Raw genomic sequence first — 25,016 nt, 5'->3', positions numbered from 1 at the left:
CTATAGTACAGATGCTTCCTGGGTCAATGGAAGGAGTTTTTCCATCAGCATGGTTAACAGATTTCTCTGAGAGTCAGTAGATAGGTTAACGGAAGAATTCTTCCATCAGCGTAGCTGTGTCTACAGTGCGGGTTAGGTCGACTTAAATACGGAGCTTGAGGCATGACATTTTTCATGGCCTTGAATGACATAGCTAGGTTGATCTAATTTTTAAGTGTACACCTGGCCTTAGAGGGGAAGGTGCTAAGGTTTGTGATGGGCCTTCACTTCTGTGGGACTTTACTCCAGTCTTGGGCTTGCCCTGGAGATAGCTAAGTCAAATGGGTGGCGTTTTCCTTTATATTAATCTCTACCACTCAATATTTCAATCAAACTGTCTCCCCGTTAAATGACTGCTACATGCCAACATGTGGGCAAGTACACACATGAACAAAACTGCCCAATGACAATTAGTTACATTCTGTTTAAACCAACTTTTGCCTGCTCACTGTGCAGAGGAGCACATTAAAAGGCTTCGAAAACACAGCAAGATTATGAATACATTCCCATGTCCCTCTAGTTCAAACTATAGTAACAAGGGAGACCATTCTTTTGATTAGCCTTGTATTCAGTGAGATCAATCATATTTAAAAGTTAGAGACAGTCTCCTAGATGATATCTCATATATTGTACCTCTCCATATTATTGATGAGCTGTTACATATTGTTGATAAATAACTATGGCCACTTTTACAAAGCCTAAAAAAGCTTTCTAGCATGTGTTGTTTAGTTCTTGCATGCTGTTCAGAGTCTACACATGGACAAGCCAGATCAAACAGTGGTGTTGACATGGGACAGAAGCCTCCTCCATGCATTCAGGGCTGACATTTATGTTTTGATCTGGGCAGTTTGATCATACAACCTAGTGTTTGCTAACCAGCTTGTCACTAACAAAAGCGATGGCTGGAAGAATATATATGTTTGATTTAAGACACAACAGCAGGAATGTCCAACTCCAATGGCCTTCTTCAGCTCTTCTTACATACTCCTTATCCTGGCAAACCTCCCATTGTCTTTAATAGGAGATTTACCTGCAAAGGTAGTACTGAATATGTCATCTACTAGTGATAAAGTTAGACAATCCCTGCTGCAAAAACAAAAACACATACCTGGGTCCTGGCTGCTGCTACTAGCATTTAAGAAATAAACAACTGAAAAGTTAGCTCTGTTTTAGATGCATATTATGCATGTACAAAGAGAAAGGATGCTTCTGTGGTTAAGACAGAGGAAACTGTATTAAGTAACTTAGAAGATTTGGGTTCTATTTCAACTCTGTCAAGGATTTCCTGTGTGACTATAGGCAAAACACTTATGCTGTGCCTCAGTTTACTCATGTGTAAAATCGGGATACCAGTTCTCTACCTCACAGGGACATTATTAATGAATCCATTTTAGAAGTTCTTAAAATGATTTATACTACTTAAATTGGTTGGAAACTCATTTCTCTCTTGGGGCGCTGGGTTAAATGTTTTAGCGCGTAGCCTGCAATGGGACCCAAATGGGAAAACCCACCAGATCTGACTGCAGTGACAGGAAGCTATTATCAGTATGCCTATCCCACCTGAGTCATCATTGTATATATTGGTGCATATTTGTGTATTTTTTTGATCGAGTGAGAGAGGCAATTATGATACTTTACTCTGAAAAGTGTGTATTATGTAGGTGCCCCGAGCACAAGATGAACACATATTTTGGTTTCATAAAGTGAAACAAAGAAAAGATGACAAAAGGAAAAGAACTTCTCTGAATATTAACAATTTAATGCAAGTGACCAGTTAAGTTTGGCAATAACTTTTTCCAATGTGGTTACATTTTCCCTTGGCTAAAAGCAAAATGTTGCCACTAGGAGTTCAGTAGAATATATTTAACTGAATGTCTCTCTAATCAATGTTTAGATCTTCTTTTACTCATATGCAAACAGTGTTAGATACTTCAAATCAGCTCTCTTTAAAAACACTGCCAAATGCATGACACCTGGATCTTTTTCAAGTTTCCTTGTAAAGACATATGTGTAACTAGATCAGAAATATAGTTCGCTGCAAATATTTTTTTAAATGGTGAGAGCGAGCATTTTTATTTCACAACACAGAACCTAGCACCATTTTCCCTTTATGCATTATGAAGTAACAAGCCACATTATTAAAGATAAAGAAAACATTAAGGCTGATAGTGTGGAGCTGCTCCAAAATCAGGGTCAAGCCGTATGACTTCTTTATATTTATGATTATTCCTAGATGACAAAAAGGAGTGCTGGAATTATAAATTTTACTAAAAACTATTTTAAAAGGGCTCTTGTGGTCAGAAGAGCGATTGCGTGAAAGTAGCACTTATTTACTCAACCGATCAGCTCCCCATTTGTATTCAGAGGCCAATCTGCTTAGTTTAGAGGCAAAAATACGTTTTCACTAATATGAACCATGTCCGCCCTTAGATATCAAGACAGCTATAGGAAAGGGAGCTGGATTTTATTCTAACTCACGCATCCTCAGACAGTGGTGTTGGAACATTTTTTACAGTGGGAGTGCTGAAAGACTTAACAAAACTGTAAACTCCTGTATATAATGAAAACCACTTCAAGCCAGGGGGTACTGCTGCACCCTCAGCAACCCTAGTTCCAGCACCCGTCTTCAGACTAACTAAGATCCTTAGTGGGGCTTTAAAGCAGCGCAGCAGCTGCTGCGGTGGCAGCTCCCTAGAGGGAAGGGTGTGTCTTCTCCTTTCTCAGCTTGTTGAAAGTTGAAAAGGTCTCCGGTGGTTGTTACTGAGTGTTCCGAGTTGCTTTGTTCTTGCTTTGAATATTCTTTGTGTTAAAAAAGTCAGAAAGGTACTTTAACTGAACTATAGTCTGGGGGTTTATTTTACCTCCTCAGTGGCAGATGTTTAATTTCTTTAGACTCTTCCATCCAAAAATCTCAAAGCATATTGCAAATACACCGCTACCTCAATATAACGCCACCTGATATAACACGAATTTGGATATAACACGGTAAAGCAGTGTTTCGGGCGGGCGGGGCTGCGTACTCCTGTGGAGCAAAGCAAGTTCGATATAGTGCAGTTTCACCTATAACGTGGTAAGATTTTTTGGCTCCCAAGGACAGCGTTATATCAAGGTAGAGGTGTATTAACTAACACAGCCATACAGCACATCCCTTATATGGGTGGGTCAGTAGTATTATCCACATTTCTCTACTCAGGAAACTGACCTTGAGAGGGCTAAATCCTGTAGTTACCAGAACTCTATGGGTTTCAAACAGGTGTAAATTAGGGCAGGATTTGGCCAGAGACACCTGCATCACACAGGATGGCCGTAGCAGAGCTGGGAATGCCCACTCCCCTGTCTTCATAATAGAAAGTCAATACTGGGCATATATACAGTGCTTACCATCTGTAGAGATCAAAGCATTTCACATTGGAGGATAAAGAACTCAATTCTCATTTAATAGATGGGGAAACTGAGATACAGCAAAATTAAGCGAATTAGCCAAAATCATGGTATGAGCCTAGCGTTCAAGACCCAATCTCTAGTTTTCTTTCCATGTATTTATGTTTTGTATACAGTGCCATCGTCACACGGCCATACTTTGTCCAAGTCATTATACATACAACACAAAGAGCCTATTTTAAATCTTGGTAGGAGAAAAGGAAAAAAAGTTTTATTTGAAGATCTTTAAAAAAAAAATCAAGCAAGCAAAATACATAATTTATCAAAACAACATAGTCAGCAAAGGAAGAGTTGAGAAATTGAATCTCTAATCCCAGATGTCACCAACTGCTCACAGCTAAGAACTGAAAGAAGGTCTACATTTGAACCTTTGGGAGAGGCAAGCTATTTCTCTGGAAAGATATCTGCATGTTCTCATAATGAAACATGTTTGAAAAGTGAAGATTGTGCACTTAAGGGGAAAAAAACCCAAACTCTAAGTATCTATGGTTGCTCATAAGATTTAGCATTCAAAACTAAGATATAGAAAAGAAGCTCTAGAATACAGTTTAAATAAGAAAAGACTGAACAAAACCAACCAACCAAAACAAAAAAAATAAAATAAATCAACCATTTAAATGAAGACTAGGCTAGATTCTTCATGAGTACAAGTGCATTAATTCCAGGGGAGTCTCATCTGCTTCTATCACTGGTGTCTCTTGGGCTCAGAAGTTTTAGTAACTGTTGTTAGGAAGCAGATTCTGATGCTCTTCCAGAGACAGTTAAGAACATTCCAACTACATCATGTACAATATACAGTCTCTGAATTAACAAGATTTTGTTTGCAACTGCAGTGATATTTTATCAAGGTTATGCCAACAGAATATCAAAGGAACAAAGGAACATTGTTCAAAATCATTTTTGAGGCAGCAGCAAAGCAGTGCATGTACACTGCACAGCACAGCTGGGACTTCACAGCAGCCTTGCCTTCACTGGCTTTTTTCCTGGAAAATTTTAATCCAAACTCACATCAAACAGTTAAATGACTATTTTTAACTTGTACTTCACTTTAGAATATTGGGTAATTTTAAGAGGGACCAGATGGCAACAGATTCAGAACCTGAATGCACAGGTCATGTAATAAACTAGACTATTTCTCTTCCTTCCCCACTGACTGAAACGGATCTTTGATTTTAGTTTGTTATAAATTCTACTAAATTGCAAGCACTACAAGTACAGGTCAGATCAGTGGTGGGAAACCTACGGCTGGCAGGGTAATCCGCTGGCGGGCTGCCAGACAGTTTGTTTACATTTGCACAGCCACCTGCAGCTCCCAGTGGCCGCGGTTCGCTGTTTCTAGCCAATGGGAGCAGCGGGAAGCAGTGCAGGCCAAGGGATGTAGTGGCTGCCGCTTCCGTTGGCCAGGAACGGCAAACCGCAGCCACTGGGAGCTGCAGGTGGCGGTGCAAATGGAAACAAACTGTCTGGTGGCCCGTCAGCAGACTACCCTGTGGCCCGCAGGCTGCAGGTTGTCCACCACTGATTCAGATCAATGTTGGTGGAACTTGATCATTGGTATTGAACTCTAACATGGACATTCTTTGGCTGAAATGACAAAAGCTTATTAGCATGATTAATCTTAGTGCAGTTGGCTTTGTTAAGCAGATGGAGATATACTGAGGGGAACAAAGAGAATGAGTGTCCTATGAGGAGGGTTTCAGTCCTTTTGAATGTTGGGTGTTTAGTGAACTGCTCCTAAATTAGCTGAATTAATTAATTATGGCTATGAAATTTGCAAAAGGCAGCTTGAGGCTCTTAAAGGGCAAATAAGAATTGTATTTCTAACGTAAAAAAAGGGGGGAGAGGGAGAAAAAGTAATTAAAAAAATCCTTTCAAGGTTCTCTTTATATTTCATACACAAACAAAAAAGATCATTTGAATCCATTGCATGTCATTTTTTAAAAGTAACATGCAATCTAAATGCAGATTATTTCCTTTGTCAAAAAGCTCTTGTTCCAATCCTGTTCCCACTGAAGTCAATGAAAATTTTGTCAGATTTTAATGTGAGCAGGATTGGGCCCTATATCAACAGGCCAAACTTTTTTCTGGGGAAACAGCAATTCCCTTTGAGCAACTAACCTGAGCCACACAGGATTTTTGGAGGTGTGAAAAAACAACAGGTATTTCTCCCTCCCCCTCCTGCAAGTGTTTTTAAAATACTTTCTTCTGCTTCTTTAGTAAATACTCATTTAGAGCTTGTCTACACTACTGCTTAGGTCAATGTAACTTACATCACTCAGGGATGTGAAAAAGCCACCCCTCGCACAACACAATTTACATCAACCTAAGTGCTGTCCACACGACTGCTAAGTTGGTGGGAGATGCTCTCCTGCCAACATAGCTTCCACCTCTTGTTAAGATAGAGTAATGCCAACAGGAGAGTTCTCTGTCGGCATAGTGCATCTTCACCAGAGATATTAGAATGTAATGAATGCAGTTTCCCCTTAAAATAATATTAGCTAGCTAAATTTTGCATTATTTAAATAGGGGTTTGAGGGGAAAAAAAAAAAAAAAAGATTCCCTTGGCCTTTTCTCCCCCACCCCCGTCAAACACATAGCATATTATATTATTTTCTTTTAAAGTGAGAAGAAAACCCAAGAAAAAGCATAGGCAGGTGCCGAAGTTAATTGACCATGTGCAAAATAACACTTTACATGTATATGGAAAGTCTACTTATTGTAAGTGACTTCATCTTGTAAATCAGACGTTTTGTTGACAAGATGATCACCACCCTTGAATACAAGGAAGCTGCACCCAAAGTACAAATTCAATCATTCCAGACAGGAGTCTGACCTTCCATCCAAGACAAATATGGAATTTAATCTGTACTGCACCGACTGTGGTTTATTAGTTTGCAATATCTGGAAATCATTTACTTTACCATTCAAAGTATTACTTAACCAATCTTTTTGCAGTAAAACCCAGCCCTGCTGCCTTGGCAGCAAAGGGCAAGGGGGAAAAAACATTTAGATTTTCCTCAGTCATTGCAGAATCTCACCCAGCATACTTCAGCTGCAGACAAGGCAGATATATATATATATACACTGTAGCTCTCTCCTCTAGTATATTCTAACCACTCTGCATAAGGGTACAATACTTTTTCACTGTTCATTGTCCAGCAGCAGTTTTTAAAGATGACATTTTAGAAGTCTATGGCTAGACTGCTTTTCACAAAAAAAAAAAAAAAAAAAAAAGAATTTAGATTATGGAGACAAGAAAACATTGTTATTTTTAGGTTAAAGCAGTGGTGCCCAAACTTTTCCTCTTTCCCCGCCCCCCACTGCCTGTAATGGAATGTGCCCGTGCCCCTGCACCCCCTGCTGGGAGCGGAGTTGGGCCAAGCCAAGGCTAGGAGTGGGGCCAGGGCAGGGGCCGGCAATGGAGCTATGGCTGCAGGTGCAGCCAGGGCATGGGGCCAGAACAGCGCTGAGTGGTGCTCCCTCACCGCCACCAGTGGGGACTGGCTAGCACCCCATCACACATCCCTGGACATTACTCTACACCCACCTAGGGGGGCAGGGACCACTAAACTAAAGGAATGTCCTCACTCTGACTATGTGTGGTGGTCCTTTGTTCTGGCTGGCTGGGAGAAAACAGGCAGGAACCAGGTGGGGTAGGCAGGGAGGTTAGGTTAAAATGTCACAACTAAGTAACTGAAGAATTTGGCAGGTCAGGGTAATCCACTGGCAGGCCGCAAGACAGTTTGTTTACATTTGCACAGCCGCCCACAGCTCCTAGTGGCTGCAGTTCACCGTTCCTGGGGGAGCTGCAGGAAGCGGTGGCCAGCACGTCCCTGACACTGTCAAGTCAAATTTGATCCAAAATTTCATAGAAAAGTTTCAATGACATTTTTGAAAAATAAAGAGTTCCAACAATTTTTTTTAAAAGCAAATAACTCTTTCCTTGCAACGTCTGCTACCCAAAAGCTGTACTGTACTGCACTGAATTCTAGTGTTTAAAAAACAGAACATTAAACTGACTAGAACTGGATTGTAAACAAAAGTGAAATTGGTTATTTTCCTTTCATTGCCAGATCTGATAAAAGTACACTGTATAAATCATGAAAAATAAATTAGATTTTTAAATTGTTATACAAATTCAAAAAAACATTAAATTAAATAATTGTATTTTTTTTTCCTTTTCCCATTTCTGACTCTCCAAAATTTATAAAATCCTTTCAACCAGCTAATGGACAATGGTCACAGTGTCATATCAGGCTAAATGGCACTTCATACATTTTCAATTTTAAAAATAATGAATATATTTGATTGTATCCCACTCTCTTCCTTGTAAATCACTGATAGACTTGTTTTGACGTCCACACTCTGAAAAGACTTATGCAAATACATATTAACTTTAAACCATCTCAATAGGACCATTGGGAGTGTAACAAAGTTCCATGTTTACCAAAACTAACAAGTAATAGAAAGTCATCCTGAAATAAAGAGGATATGTATTAAAATAAATTTTTATATAAACAAGCCAAGTCCATTTTATATTATTCATTCCCAATGAAACTAAGTCACATGGTTAAAGTGAAATGAGTATTTGAAAGACAGGGATCTTAGGCAGTAAGCTTTCAGGGTAGGGGCAGTGTCTCTGAATGTGTTTTAACAGCACTTAACACAATGGGGCGTGATCCCATAGTATAAAATAATAAATCAAGGCATAGTATTTATACCACACTCCTTGCTGTGATATCCGAGCATCTTAATAGGAGTAGTAAGATGTCTTGGGTGAAATCCTGCCCCTATCTGAAGTTAGCGGGAGTTTTGCCATTAACTTAATCGGGTCTAGAATTTCATCACATACGCAGAGCTCCCACTGAATTATGGAAGATTCACATGCAAAGGGTTTAAGGGATCAAATTGATTAATAGGTGAAGCTTTTGATAGGACTCCCACAGTATTCTTGCCAGCAAGTTAAAAAAAGTATGGATTGGATGAATGGACTATAAGGTGGATAGAAAGCTGGCTAGATTGTTGGGCTCAACGGGTCACAATCAATAGCTCTATGTCTACTGGCAGCCGGTATCAAGAGGAGTGCCCCAGGGGTTGGTCCTGGGACTGGTTTTGTTCAACATCTTTATTAATGATCTGGATGATTGGATTAATTGCACCCTCAGGAAGTTTGCAGGTGACACTAAGTTGGGGGGAGAGGTAGAGATGATGGAGGGTAGGGATAGGGTCCAGAGTGACCTAGACAAATTGGAGGACTGGGCCAAAAGAAATCAGATGAGGTTCAACCAAGGACACGTGCAGAATTCTGCACTCAGGAAGGAAGAATCCTGTGCACCACTACAGCCTGGGGACTGACTGGCTAAGCAGTTCTGCAGAAAAGGACCTGGGGATTACAGTGGACGAGAAGCTGGATAGGAGTCAGCAGTGTGCCCTTGTTGCCAAGAAGGCCGACGGCATATTTGGCTGTATTAGTAGGAGCACTGCCAGCAGATTGAGGAAAGTGATTATTCCCCTCTATTCAGCACCGGTGAGGCCACACCTGGAGTATTGCGTCCAGTTTTGGTCCTCCCACTACAGAGGGGATGTGGACAAATTGGAGAGAGTCTAACAGAGGGCAACAAAAATGATTACGGGGCTGGGGCACATGACTTACAAGGAGAGGCTGAGGGAACTGGGGTTATTTAGCCTGCAGAAGGGAAGAGTGAGGGGGGATTTGATAGCAGCCTTCAGTTTCCTGAAAGGGGGTTCCAAAGAGGATGGAGCTAGGCTGTTCTCAGTGGTGGCAGATGACAAAACAAGAAGCAATGGTCTCAAGTTGTAATGGGGGAGGTCTAGGTTGGATATTAGGAAAAACTATTTCACTAGGAGGGTGGTGAAGCACTGGAATGGGTTACCTAGGGATGTGGTGGAATCTTCATCCTTAAAGATTTTTAAGGCCTGGCTTGACAAAGCCTTGGCTGGGATGATTTAGTTGGTGTTGGTGCTGCTTTGAGCAGGGGATTGGACTAGCTGACCTCCTGAGGTCTCTTCCAACCCTAATATTCTATGAAGATATTATAATTCTAAATTGGACAACTCCCTCCCTCTGTATATATTCACACAAGCTTTTGCAAAATTTAAGTAAAAATTTTAATCCCATTAATTTTGTTTTCCTATACAGCAGTTATTACATAAGAACATTCATAGTGGGTCAGATCAACGGCCAATCTAGCCCAATATTCAGTCTTCTGAGAGCAGCCAATGCCAGAAACTTCAGATGTAATTAAGAGAACCTGAAAGTTTTGAGCAATCTATGCCGTCATCCAGTCCTAGTTTCTCACAGTTGGAGGTTTAGGGACACCTGGAGCATAGATTGCATCCTTCACCAAACCGATAAACAGCCATTGATGGACCTATGCTCCCTGAATGTATCTAATAATTTTTTGGACGCAGTTTATACTTTTGGCCTTCACAACTTCCTCTGGCAATGAGCTCCGCAGGTTGGCTGAGTTGTGTGAAGTAGTACTTCCTTATGTTAGGTTTAAACCTAATGCCTATTAATTTCATTGGGTGACCCCTAGTTCTTGTGTTATGTAAACGAGTAAATAACACATCCCTATTCACCTTCTCCAAACCAGTCTTGATTTTATAGACCTTCATCATATCCCTCCATAGTCATCTTTTATCTAAGCTGAACAGTCCCAGTCTTTTTATTCTTTGCTAGTATGGAAGCTGTTCCATACCTCTAATCATTTCTGTTGCCCTTCTCTATGCTTTTTCCAATTCTAATCTATACTTTTTGAGATGAGGTGACCAGAACTACATGCTGAATTAAAGGTGTGGATGTACCATGGATTTATATAGCAGCATTATGACATTTTCTGTTTTATTATCTATCCCTTTCCTAATGGATCCTAACATCCTGTGAGCTTTTATTTTTTTGGAAGATGAATGTTTTCAGAAAACAATCCATGATGATTCTAAGATCCCCTTCTTGAATAGTAACAGCTAATTTAGACACTATCATTTTGTATGTATAGTTGGGATATTTTTATTCCCTAATATGCATTACTTTGCACTTATCAATAAATTAGCCACATCACTTGGAATCTTTACCCACTCCTGCATTCCTTACACACCTGGAGCTCCAGGTAACATCCATGTGTTCCTTCCTGTGCAAGGAATGCAAGATCAGGCCTCTTATTGTGCATAGTTAGCTGTAATAAGCACTGACTGTAAAGTAGTCAGTAGGCACTACAAAAAGATTTAATGTTTTTTAAAGAATTTGTGCAAAATGTTTCCAAGGTCATTGATTTGTCAACAAAAAAGACCTCCTGAAAATCAAAAACATTGATTATTTTCCCGTCTTTTTTCAGTAATAAAAGGAAAATAAGAGAAATGAGGGAAAGTGGAGAAAAACAGGAGGAGCCAAGATCCTATCTTATGCCCCTCTGAAAACAATTTTAAAAAATCCTGACTATTTTGTCATGCATCTGAGGAAGTGGGTATTCACCCACGAAAGCGCATGCTCCAAAACGTCTGTTAGTCTATAAGGTGCCACAGGATTCTTTGCTGCTTTTACTGACTATTTTGATGCCTCTCCCCACCCCAATCAAAAAACTGCAAAAGGTTTCATTTTGAAAAAACAGTTGTCATTTTAAAAAGTTTTAAACAAAAGAAATTGAATCAGTTCCAGCCACAATGCTCTTTGGGGTGGGGGGGAGAGGGGAAGAGGGGAGGAGTGGCATTAAACATTTCTATTAAGGCACATGTTCTATCTGTTTAAATCCTTGCACTCCTACCAGCATAATATAGAAGAAATATCACCAAGGTTTAAAGCTTATATAAAGAAAAAAGATACTGTTTGTAACAACCTTTCTTCCGCTCTAAATTCTGCATAGTAGTTTAAAACTCCTCCTTTTGCGGGAAAGTATTGTAGGAGATGCAATATTTCTACATTCATTGTAGCTAATCCCTTAGTTTTAACTTGCGGCTAATATTGTCAAGTTTTGTGTAATTCTACCTTAATTATTTGTGGGGGAATTCTGTGCCATTGCGCATGCACAGAATTCATGTCCCCCACATATTTCTTTGCTTCTCTGCAGAAAATCAAGGGAAAGCAAAGGGAAGCCACAAGAGTCATCACACATCCCTGCCCTGCAGTGCGAGCGCATCATTTCAGGCACCCAGAGCAGCCAGTGGAGAGTTCAATCACTGGGCGGAGGAAGAGGGCTCGAGATGCTGCAGCTGGTGGCTCCTATCCTGCACCGGGCTCAGCTGAGAGGGGGTGGAGAACAATGGGACGTCCTCTTCCCCTGAAAGGAGCAGTCGAGGCCAGGTCAGACCCACCCCCAGAAAACTCCCCAGCTGCAGGAAGCTCCACACGCCCACCCCTTCCTGCACCCACTGTTCTTCAGTCACAAGGGAGGGGTCATTGTACGGGGAGATGCTCCCCAATTCACCCAACTCCCCTGCATCCAGACTCCCCTGCACCCAGACCCCCCTCTGAGCCCTTCCCCACTGCATCCAGACCCTCCCCCTGCACCCAGTCCACCCCCGCTAAACCCCGTGCACTCAACCCCCCTCCCTGACAAATCTAACCCCCTGCACCTGGGCCACATTGATGAGCCCCCCAAATCCGGATGCCCCTAATGAACTCCAATCAGCTGCATCTGTACCTCCCTCACCAAGCCCTCTTCCCCCAACACCCAGACACCCCTCACACCCAGCCCCTCCTCTGCTGAGCCCTAACCACTTTTATCTGGACCTCTCTGCACCCAGAACCCCTTCCAAACAGCCCCTGTGCATCCAGATTCCTCCTGACCCAGACCCCCCCACTGAGCTGCTCACACCCAGACTGACCCACACAGAGACCTCTCATCCCACACCTGGATCCCCCCACACTAAGCCTCTCCACACTTGGATCTTGCTGGACTGAGCCTACTTGTCCCCTACCGGGATTGGGGGCCATAGCTGGGAATGTCCAAGAGAGTCTGTCTCTCTTGCTTACTGACTTGGTGCACCTGGCATGGAGGAGCAGAGCCCAGGGTACTTCTGGAGCAGGCCTGGCCATTGTGCTGTGTCAAGGTTGGGTGCAGCCTTATTGCTGAGTCTGTTCAGGTGAAGGAGAGGACAGCTCCACAGTGATCTCCCACCTCTGTGCAGCCAGTGGCCTGTGCTCCCCACTGCCATATTTAAGCCTCCACATTTATTTATTGACAAATAAAATTTGCAGAACTTCAAAATATTGTGTGCAAAAAAAAATTTTCCACAGAATTTTTAATTATTTGGCACAGAATTCCTCAGAAGTATTAACTTAATGATAGTTATAGTATTGCGGTTCAGATGGAGAATACATTTAACTGCAAACTGTACGTTTCTTCTAAACAGGGACCACTCTGTCAGAACTACTGTAAATTCATGTTTTACTTCTTCCTATCACAGTCTGGCTAACTTTTCATTATTAATTGCAATTAATCTTCAAATGTAAGTGTGTCCACTAGGAACTGTACAGACACTTCAGGATGGTCCCCGTCCAAGGAGATCACAATTTTTATTAATCTTAGTATCACAATTTTACTTCCAAGTTTTCCCAATTACTATTCTTAATTATCCATAATATAATAATCTACGAAGAGACTGCTAGTGGTGTTTTGAACCATTTGTAATAAGGGAAAGAACATGCTGGGTTATTTTCCAAACTACTGCAACTGAGAAACTGGCTCACCACATCCAAACCTTTTATACAGCTGTATCTGTTGAGTTGAGATGCTTACATAGGAAGTGTTACAGAAATGCAAATTACCATTCTTATATTCGTGATGAAGTCTCTTTTCCCATCAACTGAAGCACCTGAATATCTTCTGAGGGAGGAGAGGGAGAGTACCACACAACATTAATGATATACAGCAGAACTTCCTTAAGCCAAATACCTTATAACAAGTTTGCATAGACAAATAGCAGTCTATCCCATTGCTCAAAAAAGATTTAAGAGCAGAGGTCTTAGTGAGATCACATACATTAAGACTTACTGATTATTGTACAAATAATGAATTTACAATGGTTCTTCATTGCTGGAAGGCAGCCATGTCTAATGGTTAGAGCAAAAAAAAGACCACAAGACTTTACCTTAAATGATACTTAAAACTAGCTCTAAATGACTGTTGGCTATTTTTATTTTATATTTTTTGTATACTTGAATGTCTGAGAGATTCCCTCCCACAAACATACATTTTAAAGCAGGCTTCCTCAGGCTTTTTTATAAAGTTATAGTAGAAACCAAGAGCTATACTGTGAAGAATTTCAAGTGGTGAAAGAAACAAATGATTTTAAATAGCAAAGGCAAAGCTTAATTTAGCAAGTTTCTTTAGACACAAAAACCCTTTCGATTTACAGAAGTGCTATACAACAGATCAGTCATGAGGAACGCTGTGCCAGCTGTTCAATCAGAACGTTTTACCACCACAGCTGGGCAACCAAAACAGTGCAAAGAAAACCTAGTGATAAACGTGTATGTGCAGAATGTTGCAAAAGGGTGAAACTAGTGATGAAAATTCCTTCTTCCCTTCCCCCGTTAACTTCTCTTAAAAGTGTCAACGCAGCTGAACACACACTGCTTTCTAGGACATGCAGCTAGGGTGACCAGACAGCAAATGTGAAAAATCAGGACAGGAGTGGGGGGTAACAGGAGCCTATGTAAGAAAAAGACCCAAAAATCAGACTGTCCCTATAAAATTGGGACATCTGGTCACCCTACATGCAGCTACTGTAAATCCTGAGATAAAAGACACCAGCCCTAGGAAATAATTCCTTCAGCATGTATTTGCTACACAAACATCTGCAAACTAAGAGTCACAACTGCACTAAATAGTAACTTGGGTCAACAGTTGGCCATTTCATAGTAACAGCGAACTCTTCCATTGGTGTCCGATGGCTTGGGATCCACTAGAAAAGCTCATTTTCATCTTTTAAAAATCCCTGATTTTTCAGTGAAAGATTTCTGTGCTGGGTAAATTACATTTTCAGCATAGAACTACCACTCCCACACAGACTTTGTTGTCACTCTTCTGCAACTGTGGCTGATGAAAATGTTCATACGTTATACTAAATCACTTTTTGATTGCGTTCTCTTATTCTCCTCTCCTGCTTTGCCAAGCTCTAAATAACACCAAGCACAAGTTGTAGAGCCTAGCAGTGCAACATGTTGGCCTTTAACCTCAAGAAATGGCGACCGCCTCCGAACCTACCGGTGGATTGATTTTATCCAAAGAGCTATGAACAAAAGCCCTGCCTGCTAAAACTAATTACATTTTTAGGTGGAACAGACAATTCTTTCACTATTAGACTGATATTTTGCTCAGGTTGCAGTAACTCCCTGATCAGGCTCCAGGCTGGGGCTAGGTTTCACAACTGTTAATTTTTAATAAAACGTTACTTTGTGAGGCTCTCTCTGCCACCCTAGTCTTATAAATCTCAAGAGGGAGGTTTCGACTTGAGATCCACCACTTCTACCAAGCTAGTACGGCTGGGTCATTTCCTCCTTCCAATACCCTCCCACTTTGCCTTGCAGAGAGAGTGTAGTGGGAAGAATTCTTAAACCTGATGATTCCTCCTGTCTTCTCTCCTTTGCAGGAAAGTTCAGTGCTGGTTGTGTGATTCCCTTTAAGGAATGACTCAAGCAAGAACCAGACTTGCTAGGAGACAATAGGCATACTTGTGCCTTCCCCTGACATCATCTCCAAACACCTAAATGCCATACATGGCAACCAGGGGAGGCGGAGTCCCAGAGTCAAGCTTGGGAAATGACAGGGGAGCTGTGTGGCCATGTAAGCTGTATGTGGCCAGCTTGTGGAAAGCCCATCTCCCCTGTAACCATTCTGTGATATGCAAAAGTAACTATGGTAATAAGGGGGCCCTTTCATGGCAGTGTAAGCACTTGCTCACCACCGGGTGGTGTGGTAAGGCTTAGTGAGTTTGTGCTGGTAACATGCTTTGAGGATGACAGTGCTAAGTAGCAATAATATTATAGTAGTGTTACCTGGTGATTGACTCAGACCTTTAGCAACAATATTAAGTTCAGCTCCATCAATTTTCTAAAAATCCAGATGTTAATTCATACGCAGTGCTGAACACAAACTAAAATGTGAAACCTGCAGGAAAGATCAGCCTCATTAAGCAATCCCTCAAAATCATTGGACTCAATTACCTCCATGAGTCGCACCAGCAGAACCCAGGCCTTGCACCCCTAGGAGCAGAAAGTCCACTCAGATGTAGCAGCAAAGGCTTCCATCTGCAACCACTTCTCCTCTGGTAGGGGCCCAGAATTAGCTCACATAGTTCCTGAATTGGCTGGGTGTCTACCAGAGATTCAGCACATCTCCTGGACAGCTGCCATCTGCTCTGTTGCTACGGAATCCCAGATGGAATTTAAAGCCTGAGCATCCCATTGAGTGAAACATCTTCCCTCATCCTCTGGTGCAGCTGCCTCTAAGGGGGATGTGGGGATGTGCTGCAATTTGCAATAATGGTAGTGAATCTGGCCCATTTAAGTACATTTCTTCTCAACCTTTGTTAGCAGGCCTTCTTCTTCAAGAAACTGATATTTGCTGGTTTGAATTTACAAGGAGGATACATTTCCCCATAAATTAAGCAATATCTGTATTAGCTTAAGAATCATTCCACTGCAAAGGCCCAGAAAAAGTTGTCAAGCAAACAATGTAGTGTCTGATCACATCTCTCTAATGGGCAGTTTCAGATGTTTTAAAACAAAGTTTGATATGGCATGATAGGAAATGATCCAAGTTCATGCATAAAATACGACATTAAATACCACAGTCACTAATTTTAATGCTTCACGAACTGATCAAAATATTCGTAAGAGGTACACTAACAGCTCAATTTATTTCTCTATCCTTTGTTTTTACTGTTATTCTTGGAGAAAAAGGTGTTCTTTTAGAGAGAAGTGTGCAGGAGCACAAGCACTGGGACTGTCAAAAGTTACTCTTTAAAGCTACAGAGACATCATATTTGCCACATCAGATCAAAGCATCTAATCTATACTAATATCCAGAATTCAGTGCTTCAATGGCAGATGAACACCCCTCTCCTCAAAAATACACCAGAACTTCATCTTACACCCTGAACTATGAGATTTGATTACCATCACTGTTATTTTAATTTGCATAGCTAAGATAGTTACTGATGATATAGTTATCCAGCCCTTCAAAAAAATACTGCCACAATGCATCATAAAGAATTAAACTTCAGTTAGTTATTTACTAACTCCATATTTTTATAGTACTGTAACACAATTACCATTGATGGCAGGTCTTTTCCAAATGTAGCTGTACATTAAAATGAGTAAGGAATGAGAGACGATTAAATGATTTTGTGTATAATAGTATGTTTGATTTATGTCAACTATCATTACCCTACGATATACAAAGCCTCTTCTGGGGGAAGAAAACCGAACAATTTACCATATCATTACAGCTTACTCTTTATGTTGATGAATACTGTATTTAAAGAAGTAATTCTTTTTATCATCGTTTGCAGGCTTATCATACATCTGTCATCATACAATTTCAGAAGTTTATCAACCAGCTTCACATTTAAATAATCTCCCTACATTTAAGAGGGAATAAACCATGGTTGTTAACAAAATAAATATGGACACAATAAAAAGTTAGGAACAATTTGAAAAAAAAACAACCCACCACCAACCAATCAAATGGGCCCAATCCTCCCTGCTGGATAAAACCCATTCGGTTAGATGGTTCATACCTAACTCATGTGTGTGAGAAGTCACACCCCTGCAGTTCACCACTTACTCCAGAGGGCACAGGATCAGACCCTCAGTAATCACCAATGTAAGGGTTGCACAATCAGGCCTATGATGGATGATGTTATCGGGGTCCAGACTGCATACCCTGCTTGGATCACACTATCCCTATTGTATACTGAGGAACAGGGGAATAATCCAAAAGTACTGAAAGTCAATAGGAGTTTTACCATTGACCTCCGTTTTCTTTGCATCAGGCCTCAAAGCAAGAAATATGAGACTACCTATCTGCCATAAATATTTGCTTCCCATATCAACTAAATTCATATTAACTAGTTTTCCTTGAAATAAAAATGCCATTCAAGGTTTGCTTTTAGGGATTTTTGTTTTTAAATCTGACAAGTAATAATATTTAAAATGAACCCAAAAAGCAGCATACACTGAAGCCCACTGAAGTTGACCTTTCTTAATTCAAGACACATTTTAATTAAAGTCAGGAAGTCACATATAGCACAAAACACAAGATAAAACTATATCCATAATATACGCTACAATAACATGTTTCTCATGGTTAAATATTTTGGCCAACATCCACCAAGAACAATTTGACATTTCATTATCTTTAAGTATTTCAGTTATTGCTCTAAATAAAAACAAAAACTGATACTGTTTCACCTATTATACTTCTGGAGTGGAGAGGATGAAACAGTTTAAGATTTTCGCTTATTCTGAGATACACATCACAGAGTATGCACAGCAAAACATAGTGATATGTTTAGTGTTTGGGAGTGTATACAACAAGATTTATCCACAGCCTGGGAATTTGCAGAACTGCAGTCAACACTTAAATAGGGTATTAAACAAAAGACAAACAAACAAACCACATCAATACTTTACAAACAAGATGACCCACTCATTAGTAAGGAACAAATGAAGAAAATAATCAAAGTTCAATACATCCCACGAACAATCTGAGAATGAAGAAACTGTATCTCTGGTTAAAGACATACATAATTAATACATACATTAAGTATAACTACTAAATAGTAATACACCCAGAGGCTAAACCTGTTTAAAGACTTATTCATTCCCATTCAAGGTTTTATTACAGAGATATCAGCATGTAACGCCAATGGAAAGTGACTTTTGCTGTGCATCTGAAATATACTGTTCTAACCCAAAGGTTGATTTGTTTTGGGTTTTTTTTAAAGCATCAGATTTACAGCATGTACAAGACTCTCCTACTTCTGTCTGCATTCTCACTTTCATCCCTATCATTTTCACTGTAGTTCAGTTAAAAATATAAAACCAAGCAAAAAGCTGAGCTGGCAAGCTACGAGCCTGATCCAAAACCCACTGAAGTCAACAGGAAGGTTCCCATTGACTTTAATGGGTTTTGGATCTGGCCCTATGAGCCAGGTTTTCTTTTTTCAGATGGGGTATCTGTGTAGAGATTAAACTGGCACATATTTAAAATAGGACAGAACACTCCTAAACCAGACTGTATAATCGACTGACTCCACACCCCACAGGACCTTTACTGTTGATAGTACTTTATCTAGTCACAGATCAGACTGAGTTCATCTCCCATCCCAGGGTGGTCATATCTGCAAAACAACAACAGATTTGGGCTCATCTCTCACTATGCCTACTCCAAACAGCCTGCCCAGTGATAGGCACCCATGAAACAAAGATCTTCCCTGTTTCCCAAAGTCAGAGACAGGCTACCCTTCAGTATTTTGGGGAGCATCTCTCTGCCATCTGGATTAATTTTAAAGGTAGGGTTTTAAAGCCTCTCACATGGTTAAAAAAGGGATTCTGCTGTGTATCTGAGTCTTACTCATTTAAAAACTGTACCTCAGTTGAAGCCCTGGAGTCTCTATCTAGGCCAGGCTTTGGAGCTGGGGGAAGAAACATGGAGAATAAACCTGCCAAGTTAGAAATTGAAAATGTGACATGGGAGAACCCCTTATTAGCAATTATAACCATCTCTCCCTGGCGGTGATGAATTTTGGAGGTGGCAGATTTGGTAAGAGATTTTAAATCTCACTTGCCACCTTTTTAGAAATCTCAGCTCATTCATCTTATCCGTCACTCATAACACAGACTGATACACACACACACACACACACACACACACACACACACACACACACCCTGTGCCCCACAGGTTCTGCCACTGGGGCTGAGAGTGCAAGAGGGAGAGAGGAGTGGAGCCAGGCCATTGTCCTTATTTCTCTGAACAAGTACGGACTCCTCTATTACCCTCTCCCTTCCTTAGTGTCTCTCTCCAGCAGCCCCACACAGCGAATACCATCCTCCCTGAGCCTGGCTATGGCTGCGACTGCTGTCTCACGGTGGTGGGGAGAAGAGATTCCCAGTCTCCAATGACAGGCTCGCTCTCTCTGCACCAAAGACACAGGCTCCTTCCCCTCCTCCCACCTGCAGCAGCACAGAGACACGCGGCGAGTGGCACTTCCCCGGGCAGGGCTCTGCCTGCAGCCTGGGCTCCCTGCAGCACTCACCTCCCTGCGCCTGGCTGCCAGCTCCTGCGTCCCCGCACCACCCGCTGCAGCCTCGCTCTGCCCGATCACTTCCCCCGCCGGGGCCGCTCATGCGAGCAAGGGGAGGGCAGCAGGAGGGATCTAATCCGAGGGCTGTTTACCAGCCAGCTCTCGCGAGAGCTCAGGACAGCGGCAGGGAGGGGAGCGACGGGCTTGTAGCGGGGGGGCGGTGACAGGCTGGCGTCCTCTGTTCACCCGCAGCACATGCGGCCGCGAGCCCCGCGCCGCCTCTTCACGTGCAGTGGGGTCAGCTGCTTCCCGCCACCGCCGTGCCTTGGAGCCGCTTGCAGCGGGGCTGGCTGCAAAGTGCCCTCAGCGCCCGGCGACGCAGTGCCCGGGGGCGGGTCGCGGGCGTCCCCTCGGGGAAATGACCGCCAGTGGCACCCCCTCTTAAAGCCACTGTGCGCCCGCGCCTCGGAGGGGGAGAGTCAGCCCACTCCTCCTAAAGGCTACCCTGGTTTACACCAGCTGAGCCGCTGGCCCCTCTGTTGTTTTAAACTCAGACAGCCCCCTCAAAAGTTTTTTTAACAGCCGCTCGTCTCCCTTGGGCAGTTAGGGGTTCAATCACGGGTTGGCAAAGGTAGAGAGAGCTCAAAATTGAGAGGGAGGTGTCAGTATCAGGGTTCTTTAATATTATACCCACCTTACACCACTGTACAGGAGGTTTAGTGGACCAAATTGTGTGGTGACTTACAAGCCCTCTAAGTTCATTAGGGGGGCCCTGTACACATTAGTGCTCACTGATGAGGATTTAATTGCCTCATTTAAAGTGGCACTGTGTTCCTTTATTTTTATCTCATTATTTATGTAGCAAGAGTAATGTGCTAGGCATACTACAAGATATTGTTCATGTACCAGAGATTCTACAGTCTAAGCTGATGTGCATGGGCAGACCCATGTATTCAATCATCAATCGGCCTCGTCTGGACCCAAGGGTCCATCTGTGGGAATCAGCATTCAGAAATGTTGTGTTTGGTCTATATCTGACATGACAAAAGCCTTTTAAAAAAATCACTGCATTTTGATCTGGAGACGACTGGAAATGGAGAAGCTGCACTTTCTGATTATCAGCAGAGAATGACACCACTATCTAGTTGTACTGGATGAGTAAATACCACATTTCAGAAGAATTAGCAAAAAAAAAAAAAAAAAAAAAGCAAATACAAAATAGAAGGCTGGTAGATCTGGAATAGCAGTACTTTCCTAGAGCAGTCTACTGTGGGCAAAAGTCTTTTTACATCTTTACAAATGATGACAAGAAACGGGAGAATAGAGAACACTCCTTTTAGAAAAAAACTGCTGGATATGGCTATCTATTGTGATCAACTTCCCCTGATTGTCTGGAAGTTTGGATTTCACCCCCTTGTTCCTTAGCCGCTAAACCTCTTTAATGTCATCACCTAAACAAAGTTGGGGTTCGTGTAAAAGATGAGCACCAGCTGAGACAAGGAAAGTTGAATGAATATTCACAGCATGCAGTTACAGTTCCTGACTTGCTGCTACTGCTGTTCCATTGAGTCCTGCCAGCACAGCAGATGGCAAACACAGAACAGTTGTTTTACCAGTGGAAAATTACTGAGTTTTGGGACGAGGATGGCGAGGCCCTTTTATTAGGAGGAGGGAAAAAAATAAAAAAACTATTAGTCCCTTGCATCACATGTCTATACTCACAGAAGCGAGTAAAGTCTACGTGATCCCTTTCTCATTTTAGAAAAGCAAAAATATGTAGTGAACAAGCTTTGATGAATTTTAGTGGTCATTAAAAAAAGAAAGGTATTTTAAACAAACTTTTGAATCCAACATCAGCCTGACCCAGATAGAGAAATTACTTACTTCGATTCTCCTACTTTTACCTGCCTTTCAAAACAGTTTTTACACAATTTTCCATTGCAACTCAGGCATGCTTTGGTTTGACTTTGGAATTTCATATTTGCAAAAAAGTGCACCCCCTATAAGTCCTAGGACCTGATCCTGCACTAGGATTGACTCAACTCCAATTAACTTAAATGGGACTTCTAACATGAGTAAAATTAAGCATGTGGGTATTTGCAGGATCCATACTGCAAGCAAGAAAAAGAATATTAAACTCACAAATGCACCACAATGAGCCATATAGGAGTCCATCCCGCAAATTCTTAATCATGGAAGTAGGTCCTACTCACATAGGGAGACAGTGCGCAAATTTACAAACGTGCATATGTGCTTATGCCTCATACCCAGTGTCTCACAATTGAATGTTAATACATATCTTGGGCCTGTTCTTGCAAACACTTAAGAAAACGGGTAAGTTTACTCACATGAGTAGTCCCAATAACTTCTACATTACTACACATGTAAGTTTACGCACACAATTGTTTGCAGGATCACTCCCCTTATTTAGCCAAATAAATCACAAGCTTTTAGGAAGATGTACTTCTTGTCCCACCTTCTGATCTGAGCCCTGAATTCATTAAATAATATGTATCTTTAAAATATATTGTATATTTTTGTTATTCTATTTCTCTAGATGCCTTTAGCAGACACTCGAAAAACAGTCCAACAAAAATTGTGTTATAAATGCACAGTTCTGATCTCTTACATCCTACTTTGTACTTTCCTGAGAGCACAGAAGTTGTGTTGTATTAATGAAATATAAATACAAGAAAACCAGTCTTGTTCATATACATGTAGCCTAGGGAACAAAATTAAATCACTCATCTAAACAAAATATCGAGGAAATTACTTTAGTCACCTTACAAAGTGTCACCTCATATCCTGGATATCTTACCAAATGACAAGAAACCTTCCAAAACAAACAAACAAACAATGTTTTGCCAGTTTTAGAAGCAATCCAAATGACATCTTTTCCTTTGTAAGTGGGGGGAAATGCCTCATAAGATGATTGCTGACTTGGCTTCCATTTCTGCAATAGGATTCTAAGGAACATGACATTGTTGTTCCTGGCACAGGTACATCACATTCCTCATGCTGGAGTTTAAGATGCAACAAATGTCTTTCTTTTTATAAGTGATTACAACTTTCATATACTGAAGTTCACTTAAGCAACGTCTTCTCTCAGAATATTATTCTTCCTGAGTTCTCTTTGGAGAAGATCCTTTGAGGACCTGCTGAAGACTTATTTAGGGCATGATATTTTCCTTAACCTAAGATACATATGGATTATGGTACAGAACATGTTACAAAAACAAACTACATTATTGTAATGTAGTCTTAAGAAGCTCTGGGTTCATCAGGAAATACAGTCAGCATGGGTCTCTTAAAATACTGGACACACACACACACACACACTCTTTTGATTTGGACTCCCAAATAGACATTAGTGGAATGATGAAAATCTGAATTCAGAAAGAATTTCTTTAATGAAAAAATACCAACATTCTTTAAATAAGAAATATTATTCATAATAAAGACAGTTATTCTTTCAGGGCTCTATGCAGCAGTGCCCCTATCCACATGTCTGCACTTGTCTCCTTCTTCATCTCTGCCAACTTCCTTCCTTCTCACATGTGTCTGATGAAGTGGATATTCACCCACGAAAGCTCATGCTCCAATAGGTCTGTTAGTCTACAAGGTACCACAGGACTCTCTTGTTTTTTACAGATCCAGACTAGCACGGCTACCCCTCTGATACTTCCTTAACACACTCTACATCTTCTGTAGTGCCATGTTCTTTCCACATCACCCTCTGCACATGGAACAACATCCATAAACCGCAAGGAACCTCATTCTTTCTCTTACTTAAAAAGAAAAAAAAAATCACTGCTTTCAGTTTGCCTTCCACCTGCAGCCATCTATATGACTTCATGCTCCCAAAATAAAATAAAAAGGGAACAAGCTCTATGCAAAGAATAAATAACCAAATGATGCAACTTTTTTATATCCTGTTCCCTGCTCCTCTAATATGTCTATTTTAGTTCCTGAAACCCTTACTCACATGAGTTATCCCACTGAAGATAGTGGCCTGGAGATTTGTGCACAGATCTCCATGTTGTTGCTTGAAAGGGGGGTCTCCACAGCACCACATCCCCCACTCCAAAACCTACAGAATCCTCTCCCAAAGGTCCATGAGCCCTTGAAGGAGAAATGGAGATGAGGCTGGCCAGCAGGGAAGAGTATCCATGGCCAAGAAGAGAATATACATTATCCCACTCCTGGGGCCATGGAAAATTAGTCAAAAAAAGATAATACAGCCTCAGGCTGTGACACCTTTACTGAGGAGACTTCCCACTCTCCCCCGCACTGATATCCCAGGGACAGTTATGATGGCTCCAATGGAGCTGCGCTGAAAGGGAGCTGGTGTGAGAAGATTAGAATTAATGTCAATGGATGGATCATCCATGCAGAGAGCCTTAGCCTGCCACGAATCCAGGGAGCCAACAGTTGTAGGGGCAGACCCATGCCCATTTCCATAACAAAACAAATGAAATGACTATGTGGATGTGGGGCTATTTCCTGCACTGGGTGGGATTCAGCCTAATGCAGCAGTACTAACCCCAAGAGTTCAAACACCATCAGTCAGAAACCCCCTGCCCACCCCGCAAAAAAAAAAAATTGGTAGAATAAGTAGTCATGGTTTCTGGTAAGTGTCCTAATTTTTGAACTTCTGCTGCCCACCTACAATGTGGGAGTGGCAATTACAGGTTGAAAATTCAACCGTAGATTCAGATAAAATGTATACACAAACGAATAGGTCTTGGCTTTCCTGTATGCTTGCTCCACTTCCCACCACACACACACACACACACACACACACACACACACACACACACTTTTCCACCCAGCTCTCCAGAGCCCTCCTTACTACCTTGCTCCCACCAGCTCTAAGTACCCTGATAGGCTCCAGCATAATATCTACCCTTTTATCTCCAGCTTGCATGGATGGTGCTTCTCCAGGGCTCCTACCTTCATTAACACGTCCTCACTACACTGTGATGGGGGTGGTGAGGGAAGCAGTCACTGCTGTGCCATGCTGCTCCAGGATTGTGTTCCACACAGAGCACATGGGGAACCCCAGTACTGCAGGGGGCTGCTACAGCACTTAGAGATTAATGAGTCTGCTCTACAGTCTTAGCTTACAGCAATATGGCTTTTAGCTGATGCAGTAGATGCTCATGCACTAAGCTCCTGGGGTCCCAGGTTCAATACTGCCCACCTACAGCCAGAGTCCATCAGCATTACAGCTGCACAGCATCCTCTAGAGTATGAAGGGGCAG

General features: G+C 41.6%; 1 protein-coding gene across 2 annotated transcripts in view; it reads right to left on the bottom strand.

The window, feature by feature from the left end:
• The window catches only part of STK38L (serine/threonine kinase 38 like), a 57,739-nt gene extending 37,857 nt beyond the window's left edge, over positions 1-19,882 (bottom strand). The window contains exon 1 of one of the 2 annotated variants that reach the window (XM_050919761.1): positions 19,765-19,882. In XM_050919761.1, the coding sequence (XP_050775718.1) occupies positions 19,765-19,855 (91 nt within the window). In that variant the 5' untranslated portion in view covers positions 19,856-19,882. The remainder of the gene's footprint in view (positions 1-19,764) is intronic. The other variant, XM_050919770.1, reaches the window with a different exon arrangement.
• Between the last annotated feature and the right edge of the window lie 5,134 nt (positions 19,883-25,016).

The sequence above is a fragment of the Gopherus flavomarginatus genome, chromosome 1 (genome assembly GCF_025201925.1).
Source record: "Gopherus flavomarginatus isolate rGopFla2 chromosome 1, rGopFla2.mat.asm, whole genome shotgun sequence".
In the NCBI taxonomy this organism is placed as follows: Eukaryota; Metazoa; Chordata; order Testudines; family Testudinidae; genus Gopherus; species Gopherus flavomarginatus.
This window is presented reverse-complemented; position numbering and strand designations above follow the sequence as displayed.